Below are 23,357 nucleotides of genomic sequence, written 5' to 3'. Positions count from 1 at the left end.
GTCAGTATCAAAATGACATGATTTATAAAAAGGCACTTCGGGGGTCTCAAACTCCAGTCCTCAGGAGACCTGCAGTTTTTAGATGTGCCACAAGTACAAAAACGCTGGAAAGAAATGTCTAAATTACCTCCTTCTTGAGTAGATAAGGTCTCCAGAGCCTTAATGACCTAATTATTACAGTCAGGCGTGCTGCAGCACAGGCAGAGCTAATAGTTTTAGGGCAGTGGCCCTCCAGGACAGGAGTTTGACACCTGTTCCTTAGACTGTTTTGTTTATGCTTTTTTCCGCTTTTGATATCTAGACCACTTTGAGGAAATTGAAAATAAAAAAAGAGAGTGAGAGAGAGGCAGAGAGAGAGAGAGAGAGAGAGAGAGAGAGAGAGACTGAATATTTGCCTTGTCGGTGAGATTCCAACAGGCTGTGCTGACTTTGAGATGCACTTCCCTTTTTTTTTACGGTAGTAGAAGTTAAAGAAAATCGCGCCCTCTGGTGGCGAATTACAACAGTTGTAGTTTCAAACGCTGTCTAAAACATGCTCTGTCCCTTTAATAAGATCAAAACAAAACAGCAAACTTTACTTCGCTTTGATTTATGCACACATCTTTCGCATTTGGTGAAGTCAGCAACAAGATGTTAAGAACTTATAGCATTCAACGATGATGTTTCGTTTTCTCACACTGACTGATTTTTTTCTGGATCGCCTTCATCTGCAGACACTCCTCCTCTTCCTCTTCTGCTGCTGCGGTGGGATCTGCTTTTCGGACCATGGCGCTGCGCTCTGAACACTTCACTGTATACGTGGCGTTGTGTTTTCTTCTTGCAGCATTATCTACCCTCACTGTCAGAGCTTCCGGAGGCAGCGGATCTAAAGTGTTGTCTCTTTTGCAGCCGTATGACTTTCTGTATTACAGTGGGGTCCGCGCTTATTACGGAGAGGAGTGGACAAAGGCTGCAGAGCTGCTGGAGAAATCCATCCAGACCAAGGAGGCTCTGCTGAGAGCCCGCAGACAGTGTCATGATGACTGTGTGGCATCTGGGACCGAGGCTTTCAACAAACTGGGTAAGTTTATAGGTAATAACTACATACCCGTGACGATATTTATGAATCAGTCAGTCTGAATTAACTATAAATGTCAGATCGCTCAGCTTAGCTTCACCTCAGTTAATTTAGAGGCTGGTTGAGTTTATTAAAGTACAATGGTTTGCAGAGATTTCTAAACTTTGTCAGGTTATCATGCTACAACCACAAACTGCAATGCATCTTGTTGCAGCCTAAGGTTAGTCAGACTTCACACAGTCAGCTGAATTTAGGTTTCAACTAAGGATAAAACGATCCACTTCTTTCACTTCCGATACAGATATCTGAGGTTCAGGATTGGATAATACCGATCCGATACAGAAAACCTGTGCTGAATTAACTTAAAAATTTAGTTTTTTAAAACAGACTTAAAACGTACCAAATTACAAATGTATTTGATAGCCCTGCACCAGTACAGCACACTTAGGCAGGTAAATACATGTATGGCTGGATGTGAGATGTATTTGTGTTTTCTGTGTTGTCAGACTCAGAGAAGGGCAGCATGTGGGATCTCTGGGCTGTGGACTGGATTCAGCAAAAAGCAGAGTGTCTGAGGTTCTGTATCGGACGCTCTGTCACCTCTACAGGACAGCTTCCTGTTTCTAATGACATCGAATATGAATTCAACACTCGCAACCCCTACAACTTCCTACAAGTCACTTATTACAAGGTAAGATGCACTTTATGCCACGGAGGAGTATTAAAGGCACTGAATAAAAAGGAATTCTGACTTTAATCTTCTAAGATCAAAAGTCAGATATCCTTTTCTTTTTTTAGTGGTCCTACTCATCTTCTGAACAATGGCATATTAGGGCCACTGTAAATAGAAAAAAAGGTACATTTTTGTAGTAAATTTTCACCAAAAACAATCTGAAATTTCCCTACTAATTTTACAAATTGTCCTGTGAAAACAGTGACATTTTCTGCATTTCAAAAGTTGAAAATTTGCAAGAAAAAATTCAGAACATTTGCGATTAATCTTAGAGATTTTCTTGAAAAAATCATGGAGTTTCAAAAGTTGACTTTTCAACTTTTGAAACTCAGAAGTTTTTCTTGAAAATTTCTGAGATTAATCTAAGAAATTCAGTCTCTTTTTGCATATTTTTGACTTGTGGACCTCAGAAGTTTCCATATTTGTTTCTAGAAAATTTCAAAGATTATTATCAAGTTTTTTCTTTTTTCTATCTACATTGGTCCTAATACGTTGTCCTACACTCAAACTGCATCCTCAAAGCTCTGATTAATAAACTTATTAGTATTTTTACTTCCTAAAGTTAATATTCTGTGATGTTTAATTGAAATTAGCTGTTAATTGCGTTGTATTTTCTGACATTCTCTCCTCCTCCACACCAGTTGGAGAAGTTGAAAAAGGCGGCGTCTGCAGCTCACACGTATTTTGTGGCCAATCCGAGTCACCTGGAGATGAGGAACAACATCGAGAAGTACAGGCGCATGGAGGGAGTGACGGAGGACGACTTCCAAGACAGAGAGGCTGAGAAACATTGGGTAAGATCAGAAAAACAATCTGAATGCAGTGAGTGAGTCTGAATGATCCAGTGATGAGGCACAGCGTCCTACAGAAATATTTGAAATGTATATTTTGTTTTAGTAAAACCTCAAAAATCTATGTTTTTGTGTTACAGAAAAACAGAAAGTGGTGATAACCCTTTCATTATGAAGTGGGAAACCATGTGCTTTCAGAAGTATTTGATTGCTTTGTATTCTATTTAGAGTTATTACAATAAAGAAAACTGAATGCAAATGCACACTTTTTATATTCTTCCTTCCAGTTACGCACCAATCTATGTTGGTTGAAGACTTTAATAAACTTTAAACTTCAAAATTTTTAATAAAAACAATAAAGTTTGAGGTTGTTATGTGAAAAACTGTAAAAAGAAGGACAAGCTGCAGCAATTAAAGTAATTAAAGTAAAGTCATTAAAAATATACACCACTGCTCCTGAAGTTATTTCATCTAAGTTTCCAGTTTTAATGCGGGCGCATTGTTTTCTCTCAGGTTCTGTATGATGCAGCCGTGCAGCACGAAGCGTCGTCCGACTGGCTGCAGGCGGCGGAGAAATGGAGAGCGTGTGTGAATGAAACTCTGTGGCGGATAGATGAGTGCAGGGTGCAGTGTGAGGTTGCACCGCAGCCGCTGCCTGAAGACCGGGGAGTGGACGGGGTGGACGGCGCGTTCGAAAAGGCTGCAGGTGGGAAAAATCACAAAACACAATGAGATATTTTCACAGCACAGGAGAGTCGGGTCTTATTTTAGTGGAAATAAGACCTAAAACTTTTGTTTTGTTCTGGATTATTGTTTAGTGTATTTTGTCAGTGCTTTTAATCTCTTCATGCAGTTCGGTTGAATTTAAATATGTCAAATAAAACTAATAGGATGAGATGATAAATACACGTGGAAGTAGACAAATTTGTACTTTGTTAATTTGATTTTATTTGTTAATCCTTCTGCAAAAATTACAAACTTAGAGTATAAATATATTTTGGATTTCTTTAGGTTTCCCCCAGGTTTTGTTTTATCTTTTAAAATGATCTTAATTAGGTTTTCTAGAAGTTTTCAGAAGATCTTTCGAATAATTTTTTTCTTTTTATTTTATCTGTTGTTCAATTTAGTTTCAGTTCAATATGTGATGATTTAAACAGAAATATGATTCTTAATACTGCTGAATGAGCCAGGGCCGGATTTACAAGGATGAGGGGTCCTGGGCGGCAGCCTGTTTTGGTTCCACATCCTCTAAGAAAAAATGACTTTACTAATGTAGATATGAACAGATACATGATATATTTAACACATCCACTGGGCAATGACTCCTAATTGTTTAAAAAAAAATGACTATACCATTATAAGTTTTGATAATACTATTACTTTGCTCAAATAATATTTCTGTTAAACATTAACATTCATTTAAAAAATCAATAAATACATAAAAACCTGTAAACACATAAACTGTAATGACCGGCGTAGTTTATGACACATGTGGTCGTCCGTTTGTCTCGTCTGTCCAGCTCTGTCCCTGTCCCTCCTCTCATGCCGGCAGTCCTGCGTGACTCAGGTCGCCACACGACCCGGGCGGATTTCTGCGCAGGAGGACTTCTTACCCACTCAGCTTGAGCATCTGCACATTGCACAGTTTAAATGTGAGGCTTTGCTGAGTAAGGAGAAAATGTTTTAGCTATTGTTCCATTATTTATGGTGGATTTTTGTTTCTCCAACAGCTGGTGACGTGAGTGGAGCCCTGCAGACACTTCGTTCCTTTCTGCTGTTTTATCCCTCTGACAAGGACGCTTTAGACAACCTGCAGCTCTACTATGAGACACTTGGGGGCGATGCCGAGTCACACGGCATTCAGCCTGCTGGGGTAAAACTCTTGAGGTCGCTCATTGGCAGATGATCTAAATCTGAATATTCTCATGTTTCAACCACAAACTTTAATGGATTTTATTTGGACTTAATGTGAAAGAGCAGCACAAACCAATACAAAATTATATTTATATTACACTATACTATCAATAGAGGCATGAATTTTTGTTCAGGCCTTCATACTTTGGTTCCTTTTGATGGTACAAAATACCTTCAGATCATCTCATCATTAAATAGAGTCCACCAGTTTATCATTTAATCTCCAAATGAATGGCGGTTTAAATTTATTAGTGAACATTAGTGAACAAAAGGCATCATGAAGACTCCATAGATGTGTGGTAGAAGCTGCTCTGGTCAGAAAATGCTTGGGCGACGCATGCAAAATGTTTTGTACAGCAGGAATCAGGGTGGAGGCAGCATCATGCTGAATAGAGGCCAATCCTGGAAGAAAACCTGCAGAATCAGAGCATATACATGTGCTACAGTGGTCTAGTTAAAGTCCAGACCTAAATACAAATACATCTCAATTTTAAAATAAGTTTGAAAACTATAAAGTACATAGAATAGCAAGACAAAATGTAAAAAAGTTAAAGAAATCTGACCATAAACTGGGTTGTTTTGTGTTATTGTTATTTTCTACTGATGGTAAAATAATTCAGAGTTTAGTTGTGCAATCTCCATCTAAATGCTTTAAGTTCAATTTGGGATAACATGTATTTATTTAGAGCCCTTTAAGTGTAAATATATAAGATTATAGGCAGGTGGCTAATCTCCATCTTTAGTCTGAATGACTGGTTGATGTTACAGTGATAAAAAGCACAAATTAACACTGCAGAATAGCAAATGCATAAAATCTATACATCACTGAATCAATAACATTCATCCAAATAGTCCCGTTTGACTAACAGTTTGGGTTTTCATTCAGGAAATTGCCAGATACATCAACCAGTCGTTGCAGGAGAAGAGCCTGTTGTATTTCGGTGTGGAGAATCTGAACTTTACTTTCACGGACCCGGTAAGTGCTGACACCCAGAGCAGCGACTGAACGCTGTAAACGTCTGTTTGCTCAGTTTATTTATCATCCTGTTTGCAGGATCTCTGGACTCCAGAGGATGTTGTGCCTGAGTCTCTCAAAGAAAACTGGAGGTGAGACAAACAGAGGCAAAATTCACCTGAAATGTAAGGTTGACTCAGTGCGTTTGATTCCCTACAGAGCAGAAAAACAGATGATAAATGAGAAAATAAAGGAAGGAGATCAGCCAGAAGAAGTGGACGACAGCGGGTTTTATGCAGGCAAGAAAATCGTTCCAAAGTTTCATAATTTAGATTTTCTTCTGCTCATGTTTTACTGCTGTTGGTCTCAACAGGGGGTCCAGTCCCACAGGTGGGAGTGACCATAGCCATGGACGATGAAGCTCTAAACGGGACCAATCGGGTCGTTCTGGACGGAGTCATGACTGAGAAGGAGTGTGATAAAATACTGCAGCTGGCAACTGTAGGTTCCAATATTAAAACTCAACTCCCCTCCAACACAGAGGTTTTTGTTGAGGCGCACCGGTTTCCTTAACTTTGGGAGATCGGCCCATCTAATCTGAGCCATCTATTTTATCCACCGTCTAAAAGCGGTCTATAAGTCAACCACTGCCCTCTTCTGTTCTCTTGTTAGGAAGGTTTGACTGACAGACCGGCTCATCAGGTCTTATCTCCAAATCTGCAGTCAACAATAGTCGCCCCATTGTTGCAAATTCAGCAGTTTCTTTACTATAATTAGCAACATTTCAGACAAACAAATGTAAAAATTGGCCAAAATTGTGATAGACAGGTCAGGCTTTTTAAATAATCGGTCATTGGCGAGGGGCTAAAAAATTGCAATCGGTGCACTTTTAATTATTTGTCTAGTTTTTAGTCAAACGTTTTTAGTACACATCAAGATTATACTAACTTAAAAGTAACATATAATGGCTTGTTTTAAGTAAATAATTCCTTTACATTGATGAAAAAGTTGTAGTTCTATTGAAAGACAAATTCACTTAAATTTCCCCATGTTATAAATTTAATAATCAGCCAATGGAACTGGAACTTTTTTTTTTTATCAATATCAAGGAATTATTTACTTAAAACAAGATTCCATATCTTGCTTTTAGTCAATGTTAAGTTGGTTTTGTCTAAATATATTTGCAATAGAAACTAGACAATACTTGGTGAGATTTGTTGTTTTTACAGTGCATTTTGTGTTTTTCAGGTCGCGGCGTCTCTTGGCGATGGTTACAGAGGACGGCGGTCCCCGCACACTCCTCATGAGACGTTCGAGGGTCTCACCGTCCTCAGGGCTGTGAAGGTGGGTGGAAATCAGAAGACGAGAGCAGCAGTAGGAGAGGTTTTTGTTCGGCTAGAATCTCTGAAGTCCTCCTGCTGTCTGTGTCCCAGCTGTCTCAGGAAGGACTGGTGGACCAGTCGGACACCAGACTGCTACATGAGCTGGGTGAGAGAGTGAGAACCCTGCTGCACTCCTACTTCAGGAGTCCCTCAGGGCTTTTCATCTCCTTCACACACCTGGTGTGCCGCAGTGCCGCTACGGGTAATAACAATCACTCTTTATTCTGTCCTAGATCAGAGAAAGTTTCATTTCGACACGGTGATTTTATAGTTATATCAAATTTCCTCCTTCCTACTTGAATCGTTCCATCCTCATCCTAAGTCAGGTTAAATGCTCACATCATTAGCTTTTGTATACTAATTTCCAAAAGGTTGCAACATTACACTTCCACATAGAGTGCCTTAAAACTCGACAGTCTCGACATAAATCCAGCTGCACCCTAAAAGTTTTTTGTTAGTTTGTTTTTGATCGACGTTAGTGAACAAGCTGCAGACATTTATGGAGATGGAGGAAAACACCGAACAAATCGGAGACAAAAATATGCAGAAGTTTAAAGGAAACACTTTGTGTAATTTTTCCACCTCTTTATCATCATACAAGAGCTTCATGTTGGTGTGTTGCATGAAATGCTAATAAATTAAATTTAAGTTCATCGTTGTGAACAGATAAAATTGATTGAATGCAGCAAAGCACAGAACCGGACATTTCATTATTAAATATGCAACAGAGCTTGGCTTTCCAAGTCTTTGCTTCACTCTATAACTGTGTGATATTAAGAAATAAGCTATATTATTGTTGAATATTACAGTCTGGATATCAGTTGTAGAAGTGATATAGTTGCTTTGTCCTCTCTTTTGCTTTTTTTTATTATTGAAACACTCTTTAGGGTCAAGGGTCGTCTGACAAGTGGAAATTTTTTTAGCTCGTTTTAATTTATCATACAATTTATAGATTTATTGATTTAGGGACTTATTGCACATTGGGATAGATCTGCAGATGACTTAAAAATGCTTGGATCAGTCCATCACCACGCTGGTTCTGAAACGTGAATCTGTTTGTCTGTTTCCTTCCAGGTGAGCAGGAGGGCAGGATGGATTTGTCTCACCCGGTCCACGTCGATAACTGTCTTCTTGAGCCAGAAACCAAACAGTGTTGGAGGGAACCGCCTGCCTTCATTCACAGAGACCTCAGGTACAGGATAACCTGAGGTCCATCAGTGTTTATTTCATTTGCTTCATTTGTTGTTTTGATTTTATATCACCTTGTTCCAAATGTGTAAAAAAGAGAAAGAAAATATAACTTTAAAGTAAGTGAGATTTTAAAATGATCAGATTCAGTAAAGATGCATTTCAGCTAAAGGTGTTAATTTGTGGAACAATCTAAATTTCGTACTGCATGTAAAAGAAAATTGAAAATTATTATGATGGATAAGTTTTCTTTAAACAAATTGTCACCATCTAAAATCAATACGTTACATTCTATAAAATATGATAAAGTCGTTTTCATATGTAAAACCCAACAGCGCCATTCTCTACTTGAACGATAACTTTGACGGAGGAGATTTGTTCTTCACCAATCGAGACGCCAAAACAGTAACAGTGAGTCACTTTGATCAACAGAAATATGCAGATTATTGATCATTTTTTAACGCCTTGATGAATGTTCAATTTCTTTGCCCTCTTTATTGTCTGCAGGCTCGAGTTAAGCCCAGCTGCGGTCGACTGGTGGGCTTTTCGTCCGGGCCGGTGAACCCCCACGGCGTGACGGCCGTGACCCGGGGTCGGCGCTGCGCTCTGGCTCTCTGGTTCACCAAGGAGAAGCTCTACAGGGACATGGTGAGCCCTGAGGTCGGACCCGGCCTCCTCCCTGCTTATGTCACACCTGTGGCTGCGCTCGCTGATGTCGTGACTCTGGTGTTGGATAATCGGAGCGGCTCGAACACAATGCAAATCTGCTGCTGGTTTTGCATGACGATGGTCATTTACTGAGCTTGTTCTGCGGCCCGGTCGATGCGGTCTCATCGTGTGCATGCTTGGAAAAGATTAACCATTTAGGGCTCTGCGTTTCACCTCTTTACTCCACATTTAGTGATTTTACTCCAACATAAAAAAAAAAACAGGTTTCAGCCTTGAAACCCGCTGAAGCATTCCACGTATCGTAAGGTTGAAACCATGAACTTTAATATGTTTTATGGAGATTTTATCTAATAAGCCGACACAAAGTGAAGAGAAAATTCAGAAATTTTCATTTCTAATTAAGATCTGAAAAGTGTGGCCTGCATTTTTATTCAGCCTCATAAGTCAACACTTTCCACTGCAAGCCTTTTAATGTTTACCTTTTAATTTAGAGTTATGATTAAAATTAGAAGTTAAATACATCCAAACTTTACATGGTTTCAAATGTCCGATTGGAAAATAACAAAAAATTTCAGAAATTTTGTTCAAGAAGTTTTAAACAAGAATTTAAGTCATTCCAAAGCAAAGCAAACGTTTATTTTAACTTGTTAATGTGAGTGAAAATAATAGAGTAATGTGTGCTCATTAACTAGATGAGAGGAGATTTTTTTGCATATTTTGAAATAATTATTATTTGGTTTAAATCGCAGCATTAAGTTAAAACTCACAATTCAAGATTGACTATATGAAAAGAACTTAAAAAACAATTTTAGATATTTGTTTCTTGTTGTTAGATCAACTTCATGAATTTTATTTTCTGAGTTAAAACCAAAACAATTTTTCTGTTGAGTTGAATTTTCAAGTGAAACCAACTTAAAATGTTTTAAAGTGTACACCATTGTAAAAATACTCCTAAAAGTTTTTTTGTTTGTTTGTTTTGTCAAAGAAGTTACTAAAGTAAATGTACCGCAACTCTGGTTCCATCACAAAAATCCCATACATTGATTACACTGAAGTGTTTGGTGTATAAAAAAATTCAAGAGGTATTTTTGAGTCCAGTTTCATCAACTTCACACAAAACATCAGCAGAAATTTATTTAAAAACAAGAAAGAAACGTTTTGCTTTTGAACAACATCTTCAGAATTTGCTTCCCAAATCAGCTTCCAGCAGGAAATCAGCATTTTGAGATATTTTGCATCCCTGCTGCAGGAGCGAGAGGAAGCAGAGGCCTTGTGGGCCGCCGACGGACAGAGCGCGTTGAAGAAGGACGAGGAGGAGGAGAAGGAGGGCGGCGCCACCGCGGGCCGCAACGCCCGGAGCCACGCGCCCAAAGAACGGAGCAGAGGGAGAAACACGGTGACGGGCCGCAAAGACGAGCTGTGACAGTCAGAAGAGACGCTCAAGACTGAAACTGGACTTTATCTTCATCAGTTTCCACTCAAGCATTTCACTCCATTTGTGTTTCGTTTTTTTAATTCTGTTTAACTTGTGCTTTATTTATGCTGTAAGTGATGGAGAGCTGCCTTTGTGATGTCAGTCTGTATCGTTGCTCCGGATGCTTTTCTGACCAAACACTGAATTTGAAAATGGAAAGAATATAATGTGCATTAAATGTGACTCTTTACCGGCGAAGCATGAGTGCCACATGCCAAATGCACGCAAGAGGAAAGAGGATTACAGACGGAGAGAGAGGTTAGAAACGGTGGCAAAGTAAGGCCAGGCTGCAAGATCTGCTCAGCGATTTACCTCCGCCGGTTTTATTCTGGTCTGAATTTGAGCAAAATGATAAAGTTTGACTGACATGAGCATGACACACAGCACTCTGCTACCAAAAAACCCCCCAAAACCAGGAGAGAAATGTTGGATAGAGAGAGAGAGGTGAGCGAGGGTAAAAAAAAAAAGGATAGAAATAGAGAGATTACTGTTAATCCCTTATAAATGAGTGCATTTGTTTATGAAGCTTAAAAAGTCTCCCATTTAGAATATGGATTATTAATCCAAGGAGAGAGCACTTAATCATACACATCCAGTGGTGTGACAGCCAGCCGGCCTCCCATTGCAGCCGCACCATTCCCATCACAACCAGTGTCTCTTTGCAGCCCCCTCCCTTCACTACCAGGCCCATATTAACACTCTGTGCTGTAATCCGACACAAATTCGGGTCGACCGGCTCATTTAATGTAGTTTTAACCCTTTCCTCGCCCTACAAAATGTCGGGGTTAATCTCCTCTGAGGCAGGTGCCATTAGGCTCCCGACTGCCTGGTGCTGCGATTACAGCCATGAAACTCACATCCAGACGTTTTCCTGCTGTTTGGAGTTTCAGCAGAAATTACAGAGAGCCTAGACGACAACTTGTGAAACTGAAGTCAGAGCTTCCCGTCGTCTGTCTTTTCCTCAAAATCACGAGCTCTGCTGTGAATGAACTGACTCATCTGGATCATGTCAACTCATCTTTGATTTCTGTTTAGAGCTGCAGAAATAGCTTTATCATAAACACAAGGTTTGCTCTGTAAAACATAAAAATAACGTTTTAAAACACATCATTTAATTGAAAAATCATAGGGTTCCTGAAGCAGTCTTGAAATTTATTGAGTTATATTCAGGTATTTATCATTTATTGTGAAAAAAACGACTCAAATTCAAAAATACTTTATTAAATGTTGTTGTAACTCATGTTAATTTAAATCATTCGATGAGTTATTGTAGGTTGTTATGGCAGGAAAGCGCTCCTGTAGCAGTCTGTATTACAGCGAATTTGAAGAAGCTTCTGACTGAAGAGGTTGATTTTTTTTATTGGAAAAGCAGACAGCGGCTTTAAAATGTGTCCTCATGGTGGAACATGATGGTGGCAGCATCATGCTGCTTTTCTTCAGGAAAACTATTCAAAGTTGCAGAGACGTCATTTTTAATTCATGACACATTCAGATTGCAAGGCTTTACACTGGAAATCTCCTGATGAAAGGTAAATAGTTCATGACTATTCATCAGATTTATTCATATTGTCCTGTTAGTCCTGAAATTATGATTTGCTACATGCTCTCTGCATCCTGTCTGGAGTGTCTGCTAACTAATCCCCTCTTTGCGTTTCTGGTTTTTGTGTCCCACAGCCTGTTTCTCCCAAACTCCACTCAGTCCAAATCCCAGGTCAGCGCTGCTGTCGTCACTGCACTCGACGGAGCACAGGTCAACCCTTTAAAAACCCCGCAGCTTAATTTATCCTCACTGCATCATAATATAAACCTCAAAGTGGGCAGCACACACATTGACACACATCACAAGCCGGTTTATTCGGCTCCAGATTTAGATATATGGACAAAACATGCAAACAAAGAGTTCATGCTGTTTTGGGTTTTTTTTGGCACAGTGTTTGTCTTAACTGGTTTCAATCCTTGACTGGAAATGATATGTTTATATTTGACCCATTTAAGCTATAGTAGGGACATTTTATTTTATGTTAATGTTAATTGCAGGCAGCATTTTGGCATTTGAGTCCTTTAGTGAAGATTTCCAGTCAGTTTTTGTCTCACAGAGCTCATTCAGTTGTTATATTTATGTGCAAATTGTTTTGGAAAACACAAATTCATACAAAATGATTCAATTTTAGGTTTTATTAATGTAATATCAGCCAACTCAAACATTTTGTATGAAAAAGCAAACAAATAAGACATGACAGATTTAAAAAACTGAACATAGCCCATAGATATTGTGATTTCTGGTATTCTTTGGTAACTTTATAGAAATAGAAGTTTAAATTTCAAATAGATTTTTATCTTTATGCATCAACCTTCCTGTATGATGCTGCATGTTTTTGTGTTGTTCGATATTTTCATTATGTAAAGCACTCTGAACTGCCTTGTTGTTGAGATGTGCTATACAAATAAGCTTGCCTTGTCTAATTCACACAGGTGCTGCAGCCTGAGCTTTAGAACGGTCAGTTACATAAATACTTTTACCACTGGACAAATGTGGATTACAGAGGAAAATCTTGTGTTTTCTCTAATATAATAATAATAACAATAATAATAATAATGAAAATAATAATCATAATAAAACAAGTTCTCAAGTAAATTTAAGTTTATTTGTATGGCACATTTCAGCTCTACATCATAGAAACACAAAAATAAAAAGTAATATAAAACATCATGCTGTCAAAAATTGAGAAACCAGTGACAGATGTTACATTTTGTCAAGTTCTGTTTGCATTGTAATTATAAACCAGGTAAACTTTTTATTTTTATGCTCCAACAATTCATCCTGTTACAATAACATGTTTTGATGGACGATAAGTATTGCAATAATCAATAACATTGTTGTTTTGTGATAACTTTTAAGTGATATTATGGTTATTGCATAATAATGCAAGATGTTTTGAATATTCACAGTAAAAAAAAACAACAGAAACAAGAAATAAAAATAATTTTGAAGTTGGGCTGCACCGATTGTTTTTGTCCGATTAGCGATTTTTAAAAGCCTGACCTGGCGATTCTGATTTTTCCCAGAACCAATTTTTTGGTCTGAAATGTTGCTAAATAAAGCAAGAAAGTTGCTGAGTTGGTGCCAGTGGAGCAACACCAACTATTAAATGTAAATGTTCATACTTTACTTGGTGAGCCAGTCAGTCAGTCAAACCTTCCTGACAGGGGAGCAGAAGAGGACAGAGGTCAATTTTTAGACCTTTGCTGAGGTCAATAAGATCATTTTTACATGTAGGTAAAGGCCAAAAACCAAAAATATCAATCGATAAATCGGTGCATCCCTATTATGAAGTGTCTGTGAACAAAATTGAGTCCAAAGCATCAGAATGAAGATTTTTGTCATCCAGTGATAAATCATGTAAATTGGAATATTAATTTCGTTTTATTGTGTGATTAACAGATTTATTCTCGACAGGCCTATCAGTAATTTCCCACATTACTCCTTCCAGTCTGGTCTCTGCTCTGCTGATCTTCCTCTCCATCCACCAACTTTCTAATATTAGCTTCAGTTCAGGTTTACAGAACACAAACTGCAGCTCTGACCACCATAAATAGCCATCTTCCCAGGTCTGACATCCAGTCTCCTTCCCTCCCCAGTATGGTTTCCATCTCTGTACCCCCACATCCACGTTTTACACCTTGTTTGGTTTCCCTCCTCTCCCCCGCCCCGATCTGCCCCTCTTCTCTGTCCATCAGGTTTATCCCCTCATCGCTGATCTGCCTTCATCCCTGCAATCCTCATCTGTTTCTCATAGGAGCGGTGGACCGAGCGAGAAGCATCGCGCTGCGTGTGCGACAACAATAAGTGACTGAGCGGAGGAGAAAGTGTGCTGAACTTATGACAACGACCTGAAGCGATCTGACCGCTGGAGGAAGAGCTGCTGAAGATCCAGACAGTCGATTGGTGAGTGGACACTTATGTGCTTCAGTGACCAGGAAAAAAGTTCACCGAAAGGATAAAATCACATTTAGTGAAGAAAAATATATATAAATCCCAAACCACATATGTTTAATTGTTTTTGTTGCGACACCGCTGGATTATGCTGATTTGCGTATCTCCTTCTTTATTTTATTTTGTTGTTTGTGTATTTTTGTTGCTACTATTCATTCTCTAATCTTGTTTTTTGGCTGATCAATACTTATTCTGTGTAAATTTAAAAATAAATTCAAATAAAATCACATCTATCAGTTAGATCTTTTATAAATTAGGTTGTTTCTTTAACTCTTCCTTAAAGTATAAAAGCTTTCAAATGTAAAAATCCAGCACATCAAGATGAATTAACAGTTTTTGTTTAAATATTCTCCTTCATGCTGATGACAACCTCATATTGCAACAAACTCAATGAACATATTTGTTGTTTGCTAATCTTTCGTGGCAGATAAAAAAGAGATTTGAGGCAAATATTATGGTGGTATTATATGGAGAGATAATCTCAGTAAAAGCAACTTCCCTCTCCAGTGGGATTCCTCAAAAAGCAGAATTAAATTGGTTGTGTGCACACATTCAGATTTATACTGGAAAAATATGACTCTAAAGGTCATTTTTCAACTTTTAAAACTTGATCAATAGATGTCATTTTCAGAAATTACTGCAAACAAAAAACTCCAGCTGCCTCTCCTCCATCTGCCCGTCTCCTCCCGCTATCCTCTCCCCATCCCTTTCTCCGACTCTCATCCAGATGTAAAGAGCAGTCAATAATCGGATGAGAGCAGATTTGATTCAAAAGGCTTCCCTTAAAATCTCAACTCTGTTGGATTTTTAAAAAAAAAAAATAATAAAAATAAACTGGCTCTTCTGTCTCACCTCTCCTCCTCCCTCCCTGCCTTAATGCACTTCTCCCTCCAGCAGCCATTTAATCACATGGAAACAACGACAGAGGTCCAGGAACCGGACGGCGAAAAGGCAACTGAAACAACAAATAACAATAAAATAAAAAGAATAATAAAATCCTCCCCAGTTTTCACTTTCAGCTGCTGAAAGAAACTGCCAGGTTTTAAATCAGACATTTAATAATAATAATAAATCAGATCTCTTTCATTGAAAGTTAATATCACCTTCACTCTCTTCCCCTCTCTTTTTTTTACTTTAAACAAATTAAAGGCAAATCCTCTTGGTCATGTGTTATGACAAGGACACTCATTCAAATAGTGAGAAGAGCGACTGAAAGATTGCAGCCTGCACACATAGGGTAGCACACATACGATTGTTTTTCAGGTAAGACAAAGGAAGATCAGATATCCTGATTGCTCATTCATAACAAAAAGTAATCTGCTATGTCAGCTTATCATATTTGTTTGCTGGGAAATGCTCTATTTTTAAATCTGTGATTGCTTCTTCGCCTGTCTGCTGATTGCATTTGTCACACCGTGTGAGTTCAGCCATTAGGCGATTGATTTTCTACCCTTTTTAATCACCACATTACCAAAATTCAAAAACCATCAGCACTAAGTGAGAGCTCAGCACAAACGCCGCGTTGCTTCAGGAGGAGCCGATACACATCTGGCACGGCGACAGGACATTCTGGTTTTCTGTGTACATTCAGGGTGAGGATGTGTTGCATCTTCTGGAAGAACAAACTGAGTCGTTAAAGTCATGTTTGCCTCCTCGTTTGACCTCTCTCTGGTTTCTGCGTGTGTGTGCGCTGACGTTGTCCTGAAGGTGTGCCCCGCGGGTTTCTCTGCGAGTTTCTGCGTATTTATGAAAGTTTGCAAAGCAGACGAGGGTTCGTTTGACTTGCAAAGCAGCACTTACTTGGAGTCAAGCGTAAGGCAGGTTAACAAGCTCAGGTAGGCGCGGGTTCGATTCCGATATGAGGTGAAAGCACAGGTGGAAGTGTTTCTTTCTAATCACCTGACTTTTATTATGTTTTTTTCATGGTTTTTGTCTTAGGACGACTTTTTCTATTTCCACTGGTGACATTTGCTGGTAATCATCACCATGGGTGAAATGGAGCAGCTGAGAAAGGAGGCAGAAAGCCTCAAAGATCAGATCACTGTAAGTAGATCCGTCTCTGTCAAAAATCAGGAAAAAACTAAGTTTATTGCATTTTATGGTGATTCTCAGGGTAAATTATCATCCTTATGAAATGAATCCATCTTATTCTGTGAATCAATAGGGTAAAAACACATGTAGAAACACTTTTCACATGTGTCCTCACTGTTAAAATCACATTATATATTGTCATAATGGCCTTATGTGTCATTTAAAAAATAGAAATGACTTAGAATTTAATATATTTTTCATATGTGTATCAAATTAACATGTGAAATAACATTTTCATGCCACTGCCGTAAATTACATTATTTTGTAACATGTGAAGTTTTATTTAATTTGGAAATTAAATTGCGTAATAGTATGTGAAACTGAGGGTAAAGCCATCCATATTTTTTCCAAAAATGTTTTTCTGATGTGAAAAATTATGTAACATGTGAAGCACAAATGGTCAAATATTCAACATTTAAACTTTTTCAGCTCATGTTTCACATCAGACGTTTCAAACAAATGAAACACATGGGAAAACTTTACACATGTACAGAGGTTTTCTGTGTGGAAGTCTCATGTGAAGCTCAAGGGATATCAGATCAAATATGTTATGCATGCATGTCACATGTATGTAAAACTTGTTACATTAGGTCATGTGATAACTTTAAAAATGTGTATTTCACATGTAAAAATTATAATTTATGATTTAAAAAATTAAAAAGTGAAAGAAATTGGCTAATTTTTAAATTTTGGATGTGTATATAATTATTTGTGGAACTTGCGATCACATGTTCCCGTGTGTTGGTGATGATTTGTGGTGACATAATCGCATTAGAAAGCCTGAGTTTTGTGCATTTTCTCTGTGAGGGTAACTGTGCTTTGGGTCTGTGTGCTCCGCAGGCGGCCCGTAAGGGGGTGCAGGACACCACCCTGCAGGAGGCGGCAGCGGGCATCACTGTGGTGGGCCGCATCCAGATGAAGACCAGGAAGACGCTACGGGGTCACCTGGCCAAGATCTACGCCATGCACTGGTCCACTGACTCCAGGTAAATACATGTAACCTTGCAGACGAGCTCACCTGGTTTAGAGGTGTGTTAGATACAATAAAACAGCTTGGACAAATTATTTTTAGAGCATCTCACTGCAAAATCTCAAAATCTTTCCAAGTATTTTTTTTGTCTAGTTTCTATTTCAAATATCTTAGTTCACTTAAAATAAGAAAAACAACTTAAGCTATAGGAGTTTGTTTAAAGTAAATAATTCCTTAATATTGATAACAATAAATTCACTTTTAGCAATATATCTTCTTCATGTTATAAGTGAAATAATCTGCCAGTGGAAATAGGCCTTCAATATTAATATTATTACTTCAAATTTAGTGAACTCAGATACTTGCACTAAAAACTAGACAAAAGTACTTAAGGTTTTGTTTTTCAGAGTTTGATGTGATTTTTGTGTTTTTGTTCCTGTGTGCTGCAGGCTGTGTGTCAGCGCCTCACAGGATGGAAAACTCATCGTGTGGGACAGCGTCACAACCAACAAGGTGGGTCAGAAACAAACAGTGTCACCTGGAACGACTGGATTTGTCTTTCCACTGAAGACTGAGTGTCAGGAGTTATAACGCAGGGCAAAGAGCCAGGCAGTTTTATTTACAGAACATTTTTCACAAAATTCACTGTTGAAACGTCTGAATGAGCTACAACTTTTTATTTATTGATGATTTTGTCCTTTTTTTTGAATGCCTGTATATCATACATTGCTGTGTTATGATATACAGCAATATCATGATAAAACTCCTGGTTATTTTTATTTAGTGTTTGTAAAAACTCTATTTTTCACAACTTCATTTGTTTTCTGGCATTTGTTTTCTGTTTTAAGAAAATAATCTAAGCTCACAGATCAGTTCATCCAAACTTACACCTCCTCTTTTCTGGCTTTTAATATTATCTATTAAATTTTATGCCTTATTCTATATGTGTTATTGAATAGGAATATTTAGCCAATTATCTACGGAGAGTGAAGACTGCCAAATAAAACAATAGCTAACTTATGAAATAATTACTTAGATGTGCCACTGTTTTTTTTAACTAGAAATAAGTACAGAAATAATTCATTAAATACAGAATTAATAATTTGGATTGTTTCATTTTTAAAATTGGATATAGCTAATTATTTCTTTGAAAAGTTGTTTTGAAGCAGCCAATCAGACGCCGGGTCTCCCTTAGCCCCGCCCACTGAGTTTGATTGGTGAAGTTGATGTGCTTCAGCAAAGGTATGTAAAATGATTTATTTAATCATGAAATCAATATAATTAACTGAGGCATGGATAAATAATTCTACATTTAATAAATTATTTATGTATTTATATCCAGCGTTAATACATTAACAGTACGTTTAAATAATTATTTCATAAGTTACTTTTTACGACTTGGCACTCTTCGCTCTCAAGGCATATATTTGTTTTGGATAGACTTTTTATTCAAAAGACACAGATTGCTAAAACTAAATAAAACTATTTTTGATATGTGTGTTTGCCAGGTGAACGCCATCCCGCTGAAGTCGTCCTGGGTGATGACATGTGCCTACGCGCCTTCAGGAAACCTGGTGGCCTGCGGCGGTCTGGACAACATGTGCTCCATCTACAACCTGAAGGGGAAGGATGGGAACGTCAAGGTGATGCGAGAGCTGGCCGCACACACAGGTACGATGCGTGTAATTCAGCAAATTGAAACGACAAAAAGAAAAATGTAATTTTTTTCTAGAAAAAACTTTGGTGGTCGGATGAGGTAGTTTTTTTTTTTGGCTTTCTTATTTAATGGAAACACCGTAACTGCAAATTTGTGTTTATTTATTTTTACATTAGCGGAATATTGACAAAGATGTTTTTGCACATTTGTAATGAAAATGCAGTTACTGTGACCAATACATGAGGGCACATCTATTCAGTATAGTTCTATAGTTTGTTCTCTTAGCGCCTCCGTAACTTATAATTTATTTATATTATATTTAGAATTCCTTATTGCACATTTTGTAGCAGTTTGTTTTTCCATGTTTGAACAAGGTAGTCATCCTATTGTTTTTGTCAGTTTCATTATAATTTATTTTACACTGGTTCTTATACTTAAAATTGCTAAAATTTTGTTGTGTTTCCATGTTTGATCAATCAAGTGATTGGTGTATTAGGGTGTGCTGTAGTGGTGCAGAGTTATCAAAGAAATATTATTCAGTACATTTTTTGACTGTGTTTTTAAAAAAGGAACATTTTTAGTAAGTTCAGCTCTGTTTTTCTGTCTCGAAGCCGCATCGGCTTCGATACAGTTTCCCCAGCAACCCCAGATATTTGTATCGGTACTGGAAAAGAAAAAAGTGGATCGTTTCATCTCTAGTTTTTAACTATTCTGTCTTCCCAGGTTATCTTTCCTGCTGCCGCTTCATCAGCGACACTGAGATCATCACCAGCTCAGGCGACTGCACCTGGTAGGAACAGATCACAGCTGACTGGACCGTCATCTCAGTGTTTAGGGCATAAAATAAAATCTCATTTCATTTCAGCATCCTCTGGGACATTGAGACAGGGACCCAGAAGACTGTTTTTGGTGGACACCAAGGAGACTGCATGTCCCTGGCCGTAGCGCCAGACTTTAAGTTTTTCATCTCAGGAGCATGTGACTTTACGGCGAAGCTGTGGGACATCAGGGAGGGCACCTGCAGACAGACCTTCGGAGGCCATGAGAGTGATGTCAATGCCATTGGGGTACGCACGAAGAAGACATTTTCAGGGTATTTTTCCTCTAAAAGCCCTGATTTGTAATAATTTGTCATTCTTTCCAGTTTTTTCCCAATGGTAACGCAGTGATAACAGGATCAGACGATGCCACCTGTAAGCTGTTTGACCTGCGGGCTGACCAGGAGCTCATCACCTACCAAGACTCCGGCATCATGTGCGGCGTCACCTCGCTGGCCCCGTCCCTGTCCGGCCGGCTGATACTGGCTGGCTATGACGACTTCAATGTGAACATCTGGGACACGCTGAAGGCTGAGAGAGTGGGTAGGTACACGTGGAAACCTGATCAGTTATGGAAACATTCGCCCTGCAGAGGACAGTGAGGGGAGCTTTGTGATGGCCAACCCATCACTTTGTTGTCCTAGGAACTGAATTTTCTTGTATTATTTTGCTCATTGTCCAATTGGACTTTAACTTTCTGCCTGATGTTTGACGCTGTTGCTTCAGAATTTCCACATAAAGTTTTTTACTCATCATGCCATCTGTTTTGTGTAGCGCACCAGTCCCTCCAGCAGCAAAGTATCCCCACAAAATGATGTTTTCCAGCTTGTGAATGTCCTTTTTACTAAAAAATAAATAAAATAAAGAAATAAATAAAAATAGTTTGTGGAGGTAAAGCTTCAATTTTGCTTCCACAAACAATTGGACTTGCCACCAAAGATACCTAAATGCATTTTCAAACTGTAACCCGGCTTTTATGTTGTTTTCTTCTTTGCTTTGGATAAACTCTCAGTTTTTTGCTTTCGGAGTTGAGAAGTAAATTTCAGTCTAAACATGTTTATCTCTGGGACACAGAGCCGTTTGCTTCATAGATATTATGATGGCTAGAGAATCCCATTGTGTGTGTTTGATAAAATAGATTCAAAATGGGACTGGATGACCTGGCTGAAAGACTTCTGAAGATATCAGTTTCATATCAGTCGATATCAATAATTATTGATGAGATTTTTGTTTTAGAAATCTGAAATACTGCCAAACTGGTGGTGTGACTTTTCCTGTTGCATCCAGTTTTCTCTCCACACCGTTGTTTTTTTATTTTTAAGAAGTCATGGGGCGATTGGTGAAACCTGAAACTGCTGCTGAGCAAGTTTCCCAACAAGTTGTTGCCAGGTAACCAAAGAGTGAGTTGCCAGGTAACCAAAGAGTGAGTTGCCAGGTAACCAAAGAGTGAGTTGCCAGGTAACCAAAGAGTGAGTTGCCAGGTAACCAAAGAGTGAGTTAGTGAGCTGATTCCACTCACTTTACTTAGCAAGTCTTGAGAGGCTTACTAGCTAAAGTCTTTCCTCTGATTACATCCCCCAGAATGCCGTGCAGTTCTTGATGATCTAAATAACACAATATATTTAGTTTATTGTTCAGCTCAGTCCAAAACAATTTCTTATTATGTTTTGATTGACCTATCAGGAGTTTACAGACCAATGACATCATTTGGTCTATTGAAAACTATTGGAAAACATTCGTTTTAGTGAATATAAGCAAATAGATGTATTATATTATGTTCATATTGTTATGTTATTTATTTCAGAAATATTCACCTTCTTTGATTTATGCTGTTTTTTCAGGGGTGTTGGCCGGTCACGACAACAGAGTGAGCTGCATCGGCGTGTCTGCAGACGGCATGGCCTGCTGCACGGGATCCTGGGACAGTTTCCTCAAGATATGGAACTGAGGCTGTCCCTCTGCTACAAGCAGAAAGAAAGTGGTTCATTTATGCTTGGAAACGTGGAGATTTAAAACAAGACGAGATCAATGGAGGCAGGAGGAGACACGTAGAGTGAGAAGAGGGTATTTTATCTGTGCCAAGTTGTTTCTTATGTTGGAGAAGAGGAGTGTAATGCCAGGATTTCCTCTTCTCCCAGTCGCACTGCACTCTCACCTTTCTTCTCATGTTCTGGCGGAAATTAGGGTAGAGCAAAAGAGTGGGCGTCTTAGTCAAACTTCTCATTAGTTAATCTGTAATTCAGATGAAACAGATGGCGGATGCATAATTTTTGGAGCAATATTAAGATTACCCAATGCGAACAGTTGCCAAATGGAAATGGTAGCACACTGGATGAGTCAGAACTAAAAACATGTCAAGTTACAGTCTGTGTAGCGTCACAGAAGCTCCACTTATACGCTGTTTTATATGAGAACATAGGTTACACCACATGAATAACATGATTTACAATCATTTGTTTTTGCTTCAGTAGATCCCCTAAGTACTTAAACTTTCTTTTTATTTTCTAATTTTATTTAAACTTGAGTCAATAGTTTGCAAATGTCTGCATTTGTGTTTGTTTTGTATGTTACTGATGGACAATACTTAGCAGAATTTGGGATTGTTTTTGGCTTTATCCCCTCAGTAAATAGGTAAAAACTCAAAATGACGGATGGATTAGTAAAATGGTTACTTGGTGACCCTTTTGTCTCAAGTCAAAACTGTAACAAAACAGTAACCTTGAATATTTATATATCTGCTTATACATTTATCTCTATAGCAGGTAGGCTCTGAATACTGATTGAATTCTCATGTAGATGAATGTCAAACTAAAATTTCAACGGCATCTTTTTCAAAACTTGATCTACACTGCAATGTAAATGAATAAATTTGTGATTCTGCTAAACGTTTGTACAGTCTTAATTTCTGACTCTCATAATGTTCACTACTTTGATAAACTGAAGTTTAAGTGAGAACACAATATCAGTTTTATCCATTTATTGTCTGTACCTGCTGGTCCTTGGAGGGTCGCACTAGTGCTCATCTTCAGCAGTCACACACTGGAAGGGTCACTAGTCCATCAAGGCAATACAGAAACCGATTGACCTGACAGCAAAAGTGGAAAGTTGGCACAAAAAATATGCTTATACTTAGAGTTCCACTTCTTTTATATTTCTGTACAAGAGTGTAGTCATCTGAAAAAAAAAAATACTGAAGAGTGAAAAACTGTTGAGTGGGGCGTGCTGTGGTGGTGCAGGGGAAAAGCGCGACCCAGTCCTCATGGCAGTGGTCGCAGGTTCAATTCCTGACCTGGCAACATTTGCCGCATGTCTTCCCCCTCTCATTACCCTGTTTCCTGTCAAACTTCCTTCAAATACAGGCCACAAGAGCGATCAAATATATATATAAAAAAAGAAAAGTAAAAAGACTACTTAAATGCAACCCCAGCGGAGCTCCAGGAGGTTGAAAAAGTACCGTTTAATTTGTGAAAATGTTTCAGCAAATGCTCAAGGTGGGTCCAATGTAAAACCAAGGATGAGTACATGAAGCTCTTCATGTCCACTATGGAGGATTTTGATGAGTTGGTCTGCCTCGACTCTGGGAACACTTTTAATACCTAGAAATAAAAAAGAAAAAGAAAAAAAAAAACATTCTTGTGGACCCTAAAGTGAAAACGTGTCAACA

At 38.4% G+C, this 23,357-nt stretch overlaps 2 protein-coding genes across 3 annotated transcripts; both read left to right on the top strand.

The window, feature by feature from the left end:
• The first annotated feature begins 517 nt into the window (after positions 1–517).
• Positions 518–10,353, top strand: p3h3 (prolyl 3-hydroxylase 3). The gene is made up of 16 exons (XM_055047573.1): positions 518–1,060; positions 1,564–1,748; positions 2,432–2,584; positions 3,095–3,287; positions 4,102–4,233; positions 4,312–4,454; positions 5,382–5,471; positions 5,550–5,602; positions 5,670–5,749; positions 5,824–5,951; positions 6,699–6,794; positions 6,884–7,034; positions 7,907–8,024; positions 8,356–8,431; positions 8,528–8,668; positions 9,939–10,353. The coding sequence occupies exons 1-16, from the start codon at positions 766–768 to the stop codon at positions 10,110–10,112; spliced, it is 2,208 nt and encodes a 735-aa protein (XP_054903548.1). The 5' UTR covers positions 518–765; the 3' UTR covers positions 10,113–10,353.
• A 3,395-nt stretch (positions 10,354–13,748) lies between these two features.
• Positions 13,749–22,582, top strand: gnb3a (guanine nucleotide binding protein (G protein), beta polypeptide 3a). Of its 2 annotated transcripts, none has more exons than XM_055047574.1 (9): positions 13,749–14,109; positions 16,096–16,200; positions 17,089–17,234; positions 17,668–17,731; positions 18,727–18,889; positions 19,599–19,665; positions 19,741–19,942; positions 20,020–20,236; positions 21,535–22,582. In XM_055047574.1, the coding sequence occupies exons 2-9, from the start codon at positions 16,144–16,146 to the stop codon at positions 21,639–21,641; spliced, it is 1,023 nt and encodes a 340-aa protein (XP_054903549.1). In that variant the 5' UTR covers positions 13,749–14,109; positions 16,096–16,143; the 3' UTR covers positions 21,642–22,582. The 2 variants fall into 2 exon arrangements, with proteins under 2 accessions (XP_054903549.1, XP_054903550.1); XM_055047575.1 differs by lacking the exon at positions 13,749–14,109 and adding an exon at positions 15,612–15,992.
• The last annotated feature ends 775 nt before the right edge of the window (positions 22,583–23,357 follow it).

This window comes from Poeciliopsis prolifica, unplaced genomic scaffold (genome assembly GCF_027474105.1).
Source record: "Poeciliopsis prolifica strain line A6 unplaced genomic scaffold, Auburn_PproV2 SCAFFOLD026, whole genome shotgun sequence".
Taxonomy (NCBI): Eukaryota; Metazoa; Chordata; class Actinopteri; order Cyprinodontiformes; family Poeciliidae; genus Poeciliopsis; species Poeciliopsis prolifica.
Note: the sequence above shows the minus strand (reverse complement) of the source record. Positions and strands in the feature narration are given on the sequence as shown.